General features: G+C 38.1%; 2 protein-coding genes across 3 annotated transcripts in view; both read left to right on the top strand.

The window, feature by feature from the left end:
- The first annotated feature begins 6,678 nt into the window (after positions 1–6,678).
- fcer1gl (Fc receptor, IgE, high affinity I, gamma polypeptide like) lies at positions 6,679–8,928 on the top strand. Of its 2 annotated transcripts, none has more exons than XM_051701540.1 (5): positions 6,679–6,842; positions 7,065–7,156; positions 7,688–7,717; positions 8,487–8,510; positions 8,599–8,928. In XM_051701540.1, the coding sequence occupies exons 1-5, from the start codon at positions 6,704–6,706 to the stop codon at positions 8,665–8,667; spliced, it is 354 nt and encodes a 117-aa protein (XP_051557500.1). In that variant the 5' UTR covers positions 6,679–6,703; the 3' UTR covers positions 8,668–8,928. The 2 variants fall into 2 exon arrangements, with proteins under 2 accessions (XP_051557500.1, XP_051557499.1); XM_051701539.1 differs by having other exon boundaries at positions 6,692–6,838.
- An 803-nt stretch (positions 8,929–9,731) lies between these two features.
- Positions 9,732–10,746, top strand: part of nectin4b (nectin cell adhesion molecule 4b) — a 33,551-nt gene continuing 32,536 nt past the window's right edge. Inside the window, exon 1 of the mRNA XM_051701504.1 lies at positions 9,732–10,746. This exon is cut by the window's right edge and continues 530 nt beyond it. The gene's annotated coding sequence lies outside the window, so the exon portion shown is untranslated.

Genomic DNA, 10,746 nt, shown 5'->3' with positions numbered 1-10,746 from the left:
CTTCTCAGTATGTTATGCATAGGCATAAGATACTGAGGCAGCCTAAAAATGCACCTGAGTATGAGGGTTAAATCTGAAGAGTGTTAATTTATGCGCTACTGAACAGAATTGCAAAAGAAAATGAGATTTCAGACACTGGGGTAGTCTCCATCTCCAACTCACACCACAAGCTGAGTCAAAGTCCCATTCCTCTGATTATGGACAGGTCCCTCATAGTGCCGCAGAGACAGTTTTTGAGAAAATTAACCTACATATGGCTGACTTACAGTTGTCTCTGTATATACACTGGGATAGAAGAAAGTATTTTAAAACAGTGAAAGTTAAACACTTCAACTTCAAAGTAAAAACTGTGTCATGCATGAATATTGTCAGCAGAGTGCAGTGTTTGAACCAACAATATTACATCTGAAATCTCTTGCTGGTTTAGAAACAGGTTTATGGAGGACCAAATATGACAATATTAAAAAATAAATATATTTTTAAAGAAATGTAAAAAATGAATAAAGTGTACATATAAATAAATAAATAAATGTAAAATATGACATGAATGAGTATTTGCAATTTTATTTCCATATTTATGTATTGTATTTATTTCCACATTAATTTATTTCCACTTGTATTTATTTCTACATTTTTTTTATTTATATGTACACTGTAACAGGTAAAGGATGGGCAAGGAGGAGGCGGGAACCAGCTGAACAGTCAACGTAAATTTTAATGATATAAATGAACTTGAAAAATGAACAACATAAAACATAAGGACACAGACACACATTCAGCGCGAACTGGCACCTCTGGCTCATCTTTATCCCCCTCCCGGCTGATTATCCCGATTCAGTGCCGGCTGTGTGTCCTCACGGCCCGGCCCCGCCCTCCTCCGCGTCACACTCCTCCATCACCCAACACAGGCCAGGGAAACCCCCGGCATGACACACTTCCCTCCCTTCCTGGAGGGGGGGCGTTGCCCTTCCGGCCGTGCCTGCCGGCAGGTTTTCCCCACCTTTCTGGAGCCCTGGGAGAGACGGGGGTAGGGAAAGAGCAAGTCGGAGAGAGAAAAACTTGCTCACCGGTTCCCGGACATGCTGTCGCCCGGTCCTCAACCGCTCCTCCACCCTCTGGCAGATGACAGCTTGCTCCTCCCTTGGCGGATAGTAGCGAACCCTCCGACCCCTGGCAGACGGAACTGCTCCTGCCCTTCTTGGTGGACGGCAGCAGTTCCTCTGGCTCTCGGCGGCCGGCAGCAACCCCTCCGTCCTCAGGCAGACGGCCGCGGCTGCTCCTTTGGTGGACGGCAGTGGTGAGGACTCTGTGACAGTGCATCCCTCCTCCCTCCCGGGTTTTAGCACCACTGTAACAGGTAAAGGATGGACAAGGAGGAGAGGGGAACCGGCTAAACAGTCAACGTAAAGTTTAATGATATAAATGAACTTAAAACAACATAAAACGTAAGGACACAGACACACATGCAGCGCGGCAGCATGCATCTCTCTTGAACTGTCGCCTCAGGCTCATCTTTATCCCTCTCCCGGCTGATTAGCCTGATTCAGGGCCGACCATGTATCCTCACAGCCCGGCCCCGCCCTCCACCTCGTCACATACACTTTATTAATTTTTTACATTTCTTTAAAAATATATTTTTTTGTTTATTTATTTGAAATATTGTTACATTTGGTCCTCCATACAAGTTTCGCTCTCCAGTTCTACTCGGTACAACATAACGACCAATACAACAGATTTGATGTGTGTTCATGTGATTTACATGTCAATAACTGGGAGCTTTAAAAAATACTATAACACTAGTCAGGGGTTTTCAAACTGGGGACCATGGGACAATTTTAGAGAAAATGGTGTAAAAAAATTATTACTGTTTCATTCTTCTTTCTAAAGGCTTCAAATATATTTCTATTGAATTTAAAATGTTTTCCTTCAGGTTTATACATGTAACCAGGGGAGTAAAGTAATGAATTACAAATACTCACATTACTGTAATTAAGTAGTTTTTCCCAGCAATTGTACTTTAAGTAGTTTAAAAATAGTATACTTTTACTTGAGTACATTTTAAGTGCTGTAACTGTACTTTTACTGCGCTATTTTCCCTCTGTCTGTGTTCGCTACTTCCCTATCCTGATTTTATGTATTCTATTGTGCGAGACATGACGCGCCAAGTGCCCTGCTTTTTTAGTGGGTTTTCATAATTTTTTATTTATTTATTTTTTTTTTTTTGCATTCCTTGCATTGTTTTGAGTATGTTTTATGCGCAACAGTAACTCTCAGTCAGCATTAAGGAAAATTTAGATCCTACACATAAACTGATTTTAATGTAATTGTTTCATACATTATGATATTGAAAATAACTTTCATCTTTTAATTTCTGTAATCATGCCGCCCTTTTATTTATTTTTTAAAATCAGATTCATGTAGTGTTTGCAGTATCATAGATAAGTGATGTATTTTAAAAGTTGTCAATCACAAACACCTATAAAATACCTATATTTTTTATTCTTTCTGGCAAACAGCCATAAAAGGGAATGTAAATTACAGTATGTGTGCTACATTTTTAAATTGCAGCATCGAGTTTTTATTATTACGGGGCATAGTTTTCGCAACTCAGTACTCGATACTTTTAAATGAGCTACTCTTTTACTCTTACTTGAGTAGTTTTTAGGACAGGTACGTTTACTCATATTACATTTATTAAGATGTAACAGTACTTTTACTTGAGTATTATTTTTCAGTACTCTTTCCACCCCTGCATGTAACATTTTTCTAAAATACACTGTCAACTAAATACAAAGTTATTACCATTCACAACACCCTAGCAACCAGCCAGAAAAACCTAGCAACCACCTGACAACCAGCCACAACACCCTTGAAACCACTTAGCATCCATCTATAACACCCTAGCAACCACCTGTAAACCAGACAGTACAACCTAGCAACCACATGACAACCAGCCAAATCACCGTTGCAACCACATAGTAATCAGCCATTAAACCCTAGCAACAACCTAATAACCATCCATAACACCCTAGCAAGCAACCACTTAACAACCTTCTAGAATACCCTAACAACCACCTAACAACCATCCAGAACTCACTAGCAACCAGCTAGAAAAACTGAGAAAACACCTGATAAACATCCATAACACCCTAGCAACCAGCAGGAACCAGCCAGAATAACCTAGCAACCACCTGACAACCAGCCACAACACACTTGCAACCACTTAGCAACCTTCTATAACACTCTAGCAACCATCTAACCACCAGCCAGAAAAACTGAGAAAACACCTGATAAACATCCATAACACCCTAGCAACCAGCCAGAATAACTTAGCAACCACCTGACAACCAGCCACAACACACTTGCAACCATTTAGCAACCATCTATAACACCCTAGCAACCACCTAGCAACCAGCCAGAAAAAACTAGCAAACACATGATAAGCAGCCACAACAGAATTGCAACCACATAGCAACCAGCCATAAACCATTGCAACAACCTAATAACCATACATAACACCCTAGCAACCACCTGAGAATCACTTAACACACCCGAGCAACCACCCAGAACCCTAGCAACCACCTAACAAACACCCAGAACACCCTAGCAACCACCTAGCAACCAGACAGAAAACCTAGCAACCACCTAGCAACCATCCAGAACAACCTAGCAACCACCTGACAACCAGCCACAACACTCTTGTAACCACATAGCAACCACCTAATAACCTTCCATAACACCCTAGAGTAACCAGTCCTGCTCGACCCACTCCGAACGGGACTTGAACCGGCTTCTCTGGCATGGGAGGCATGTGCACTAACAAGGAGGCTAAAGGCTACAGCACCTAGCGTTAGTCACTAGTGCGCCTCTTGAGGCCAGAGGAGTGAGGTTTACACACTGCACAGCTACCTACCAGCTGGCTACTGTTACACTAGCAACCACCTAACTAACCCGAACAACCAACCACCTAATAACCATCTAGAACACCCTAGCAACCACCTAACCTCCCAGAAAACCCTAGCAAGCAACCACCTAACAACCATCTAGAACACCTTAGCAACCACCTAGCAACCACCTATCAACCAGCCAGAACAACCTATCAACCACCTGACAACCAGCCATAACACACTTGCAACCACCTAATAACCATCCATGACACCCAAGCCACCACCTAACACATCTGAGCAACCAGCCATAAAACACTAGCAACCACTTATAACCTTTCGTAACACCCTAGCAACTACCTCATAACCATTCATAACATCCTAGCAACCACCTAATCTCCAAGAACACCCTAGCAAACAACCATATAGAATGCACTAACAACCACCTAGCAACCATCCAGAACAACCTAGCAATTACCTAGTAACCAGCCAGAATAACCTAGTAACCACCTGCCAACCAGCAAAAACATTCTTGTAACAAAATAGCAACCAGCCCTAAAACCCTAGCAACCAACTAATAACCTTCCATAACACCCTAGCAACCACCTAACAAACCTGAGCAACCAACCACCTAATAACCATCTAAAACACCCCAGCAACCACCTAACCACCAGAACATTCTTGCAACCAGCCAGAAAAACCTAGCAACCCTCTGACCAACCAGCCACAACACCCTTGCAACCACATATCAACTAGCCATAAAACCCTATCAACACCTAATAACCATCCATAACACCCTAGCAACCAGCTATTAACCTTCCGTAACACAGAGCAACAACCCAGGACACCCTAGCAAGCAACCACCTAACAACATCTAGAAAACCCTAGCAACCACCTAGTAACCAGCCAGAACAACCTAGCAACCACCTATCAACAATCCAGAACACTATAGCAACCACCTAGCAACCAGCCAGAACAACCTAGCAACCACCTGACAACCAGACACAACACCCTTGCAACTTCATAGCAACCAGACATAAAACCTTAGCAACCACCTAATAACCATCCATAACACACTAGCAACCACCTAATAACCTTCCGTAACATGCTAGCAACAACCCAGGACGCCCTAGCAAGCAACCATCTAGAAAACCCTAGTAACCACCTAGTAACCATCCATAACACACTAGCAACCACCTAATAACCTTCCGTAACATGCTAGCAACAACCCAGGATGCCCTAGCAAGCAACCATCTAGAAAACCCTAGTAACCACCTAGTAACCAGCCAGAAAACCTAGCAATGACCTAGCAACTATCCAGAACACCATGGACACCTCTCCTCTCCAGATGACCTTGAATGATCTGCCAGTGAGATATGACTCAGCCCATCCAAGCGCAGTTCCTGTGATGCCCGGGTCAGTGAGGGTAGACAGGAGGATCTTGTGGTTCACTGTGTCAAAGTCAGCAGACAAGTCAAGGAGGATGAGGACGGATGATTTGGAGTTAGCTCTTGCCAGTCGCAGGGTTTCAGCTACTGACAAGAGGGCAGTCTCTGTTGAGTGTCCTTTTGTGAAGCCAGACTGATGTCTGTCTAGTAGGTTGTTCTGTGAGAGAAAAGCAGACAACTGGTTGAATACAACCCTCTCAGTAGTTTTAGACAGGAAAGGTAGGAGAAAGACTGGTCTGTAGTTGTCGATTACTGTCGGTTTATGTGTTGGTTGTTTGAGCAGTGGGGTTGCTCGAGCCTGTAATGTATTGGGAAAGTTTCCTGTTGTGAGAGATGTGTTGATAACATGTGTGAGTGTGGGTAAAATCGATGGAGAGGCAGCTTACATAAGATGGGAGGGGATAGGGTCAAGTGGACGGATGGTAGGATGGTTAGAAAGAAGCACTTTGGAGACCTCAGTAGGGGAGAAAGAGGAGAACAGAGGATTGGATGTTGGAAGAGAGTAGCTGTGGGTGTTAGGTGTAGAGAACTGGCTGCTGATGCTCACTAATTTGTCAGTAAAAAACATGGCAAATTCATCAGCAGTCAGAGAAGTAGTAGGATGTGGTGGAGGAGGATAGAGAAGAGATAAGAAAGTTGAAAATAGTTTACGTGAATCTGAAGTGTTACTGATCTTGTTCTGGTAATAATCCATTTTAGCAGGAGAAACTCTAGTGGAACAAGAGGAGAGAAGTGATTGATACTTACACAGGCACTTTCTCTCCACAGCCCTTTCGGTGATCATGAAGTGTCTCTGACAGCCAGGGGCTGACAGGTGTGGCACGTGCTAGCCTGGAGGCAAGAGGGCAGACACTTTCAAGACAAGAAGTTAATGTTGAGCAAAGACCATTTGTTGCTTCATTTAAATCAAGTGAAGATAAATGGTTAGTGGAGGGAAGGGACGCAGAGACTATGGAAGAGAAGCGAGTGGGTGAGAAAGAGCGAAGGTTGCGGCAGAAGGAGACCTTAGGTGATGTAAGAGGTAAAGAAGAAATGAGAGTGAGAAAAAAACTGGATGGACAGAGATACAGTATGTAGAGGAGTAACAAGGGGAATATTGGAGATACAATTATGTGTAAGGATGAGATCTAGCTGTTGCTCTGTGAGTTGCAGGGGTGACTCAGACATGATTTCATTACTGAAGCAGCTCTTTTCCTGTTGCTCGTCTGAAATGGTCATTAAATGTGTACAAAAGAGGAAGGGGCTATGCTGGTTTTAGTGGTGTGTGTGTATGAGAGGTAAAAAAAAAAACGATGCTTGTGTGTGTGTGTGCGTGTGTGTGTGTGTGTGAACGGACACTATCTCAGCCCACAGTTTCCTGTTAAATGTTAAATGACAATTTTGTCACTCTTTCATTGCTCACTCTTCCTCTTCAAACATCAGCTCGACTCTCCTTCTGTTTGTCATCTGAAAGGAAAGATGTGGACGTCTGGAATCTGTCTGATTCTTTTACTCAACGCTGGATGTGTTGGTAACATTATGTGTATTTCATGAAAACTATGCCAGCTCTCTTTTCTGTTCACCACAATACAAAGTAACAGAGACTTCTTCATCATAAAGCGAATCAGTGAATTTCATTCTAACTTGTTACGTTTGTTATGTGTTATATTTTGTATCTTGTATTTTTTTGCTGTAAACATACTATTATATTATATTTTTGTTAGGAACTGAATATAGTCACTTTTTCTCTTAGCCGCACAAGCAGACAGCAATTTGTGTTACATCCTTGACGCCATTCTGATCATTTACGGCATTGTGTTGACCGTCCTATACTGCAGATTAAGGGTGAGACATCATTTCTATAACTTTACATTATATACTGTAATAAGAAGACGACATTTAGGGACATTATCCACCCTCAAATTAAACTAATATGAAATTACATTGTAATGACTGAGCTTAACACCTCTTCTGTTTACTAGTCAGATTAATTACTGTATTAATGTATTTGCTCAAGTTTGCATAAATTATATTTACTGAACTGAAAATAAAAGGAGACCGCAAATAAACCCTCTTAAATCACTATTATCAATATTCAGTCAACATATAGTAGTCAGTGTAATATATCCTCATTTAATCAGTTTTAGTGTGAAAATATAACTTAATCATTCTTTATGATAAAATAATAACATTGTCATTGTGCAGAGTGCAAATAGCAATAGTTTCTGGCATTTCAATAAATACTGAATATATTTGACATTTTATTTAATTTTATATTTGTGGTATTTTATTGTTGGTGAACTTATAAGTTCACTGAAGTTTTAATATAAAGGACATTAAGTTTAAACTGATTGATTTGTGTCCATTTATTGACAGATGCGGCCGACTAATGCAAATAACACAGAGGTGAGTACATTTTCTCATCCACATAGTGACGGAAACAACTTTTTCAGCGGTCCTCAGGTGGTTAAAAAGGCTCATAAATGAGCCAAATCATGATTGGCTTTAAATCTACTGATATTAACTGGGTTGTTTGAGGGTTACAGTTAGAAAAATATTAGTATCTACGAATGTCTGCACTTATATAGTGAAACTGTGGTGTTTCTGCCGGTTCTCTCACAGATTTGTTTCTTGTGCATTGGCTGACCACAAAAAAAGCTATTTAAAACACACACAGAGAGACACAGTATCCACTTATCTCTCACACATCTATGTCAATTCAAGCTTTTATTCAGTAAACACAATATGAGGCAACAAGGCACAATTAAAGATCTGATAAGAGGATAACCGTGCTGTGTTCATGTTTCATATCTCTTTTATAAAGAGGCCCCAAATTATTTTGACACTTGCGTCACATTTAAAACTGTTCGAATGCCATTGCATTAAATATGTCACAATGTCACAAGCGTGTTTCATACATGCACTAAAAAGCACTCAGACATTTGTAAGTGTCCAAATAGTTTTGGGTGCCACTGTATGTATTCTTGCACCTATTAAAGCAGAACGAATGAACAATATTGAAAATAGTAATCCAGACAAGAGTGGAAAGCAGAAGAGAAAGAGGAATTAGTCCTGTTAACCAATGATGAAGGATAACGCCACAGTCTTGAGCAACTGTCTTCTCAGAAATGTGATTTTTACCCTAATTATTTACTGTTGTTTTCATCTTTTTCAGAAACAAGGGGGCGGAATCTATGAGGTATTGTGTTTAATGATCGTCTTATCGTCTGATTAATTAATGAATTACTGCAGTTAAACGATGACTTCATGTGTCTGTCGTTTATCAGGGTCTACAGCGTCCACATCAAGACACCTACGACACGCTTCATGGACTAAAGAAGAAACCGCTGGCTTGATCCTCTCTCAAACTGTGCAGCTCATTTAATACTCTTGTGCAATACGGTCTGAAGATTACAGCTTTACATGTTGCTTTTATGGCATTGGAATATAATCTTGTTTATAAGTAAATACACAAAAGTTTCTGTTCTATAGCTGTTAGCACATTTCTATTAAACAAATATTCCCAGTTTGTGTCACAGACAGTCAATGTATAGAATGCTTGTGTAACTAAAGCTTTTAACTCATAATTATACGTAATAAAGTTACTTTACTAACAAGGCATGTGTCACTATTACTGTTTCCTAAAAGTAAAACAAATACAATTATAATAATATACTTACAAGCACAATAATACTAATATAATAAGGATGTTTGTACAACTATATCACTGAAAAGTATATAAATAATAACTATATAAATAACTATAACTATAAACTGAGTGTATCTCGGTAACGTAATATTAGTGTATACTGAAAAAAAATGAAAGGATAAAAAAATAAATACATGTTTAACAAAGGCTTTTAGCTAATTATAAATACTAGCATTACTTTTTTAACACAGACAATTTTTAGTGTGTGACACATTTGTGGTTTCCTATAAATGGAGGAAGTCAAACTGAAATAAATAAATAAATAAATAAATAAATAAAAATACAGCAACATACAGTTATTACAAACATAGTAAAACTACTAAAATTACAGTATTTATACAACTATATCACTAAAATTATTATTTATTATTTATTATAATTTCAGTGATATAGTTAATAACATACTACAGGTTATGGCCTTTAAAACTACATAAAATTGGCTAACTATAAAGAACTAAAGCACACTTAAAAAAATATTTAAGCTTATTTTTTATTTACCATTAAAGCATTTCAATGTCATAACAAATTTACATAAAATTTAATTGTGTAATCTTTAAGAAAATTAAACGAAAATATTGAATTTTTTATTTATTTTTAACGACTATTTAATTCATTTAATGTAAATTTGTTATGAAATTGAAATGCCTAAATCTTTTTATTTATTTTTTATTTTTTTAAGTGTAACTATAAACGACATAAAATATGACTTAATATAATTTCGTGGTAGTGTAATAAACTATAGAAACAGGAAAAAATAACTAAACATTTTTGCGATGCGTCCAATACAAAAAATCTGATATATAATTATATATGTCAAGCACATAAATTAAATATATGTTCATATATGTTTTTCACTGATTTAAAAGTTGCGTACTTTTACATAATATGGAACATATATTTCAAAATACTACAAAAATTGCAGTTTTCATAGAGGTAAGAGGTATTTTCCCAAATACTAGTGGAATTTGAATATGTACCTATATGTTGAAATATAAATATATATATGAACTATATTTTTTCATACATGCTCATATGGCCATATGTCAGATTTCTGTATGGGTTTCCCCATTAGATGGCGCTATAAATAATTTAAACTGATAATATTCTAGTTACCTAAGAAAAGAACTTAATCAATTATATAATAAATGTAACTCTCATTAATAAATCATATTCTTAAAATCCACATTCTTATTTTAAACTTATTAATTTATAAACAGTGATAGTTTAATTTAAAAATAAAAATAAGTAAATTATAGCTCTAATGCAGGTTGCTGTATTGATCACCTTTAAGTGTACAGATATAGGCATATACATTTAATAATAATGCACCATAGAGTGTATGTAATGCAAACATATTCAGGTCATTGACTGGAGAATTTGTAGTAGTCGTTTTCCAGAGGAGCCTTACAAAACACTAACAAAAAAGCACCAAAAAGTAGTATGTATAATATGTATAATTACCAATAATATGATATCCTATAATATTCTCTGAAGTACAATGTATATACTGTATCATGCTACAGCTACTTGAATTTGGTAATCATGTTCCTGCATCTATAATGACAGCACACACTCTCTTCTTTAACTGTTCATAAGAAACTGAAGAATTTGCATGTGAACTGGTTTGTCTTGTTCACACATCTACAGATCACACAAACACTGAAAAAAAACTACACGTCCGCTTTAAATAAAAATGTTGTTAGTTCGTAAGTGAGTATCACTAGTA

This window comes from Myxocyprinus asiaticus, chromosome 6 (genome assembly GCF_019703515.2).
Source record: "Myxocyprinus asiaticus isolate MX2 ecotype Aquarium Trade chromosome 6, UBuf_Myxa_2, whole genome shotgun sequence".
In the NCBI taxonomy this organism is placed as follows: Eukaryota; Metazoa; Chordata; class Actinopteri; order Cypriniformes; family Catostomidae; genus Myxocyprinus; species Myxocyprinus asiaticus.
This window is presented reverse-complemented; position numbering and strand designations above follow the sequence as displayed.

Excerpts from the sequence above, each read along its gene's own strand:
- fcer1gl (XM_051701539.1), top strand. The coding sequence starts at position 6,697 with ATGTTAAATGACAATTTTGTCACTCTTTCATTGCTCACTCTTCCTCTT. Across the intron at positions 6,839-7,064 it reads TTTTACTCAACGCTGGATGT|CCGCACAAGCAGACAGCAAT; the intron begins GTTGGTAACATT and ends TTTTTCTCTTAG. Across the intron at positions 7,718-8,486 it reads CTAATGCAAATAACACAGAG|AAACAAGGGGGCGGAATCTA; the intron begins GTGAGTACATTT and ends CATCTTTTTCAG.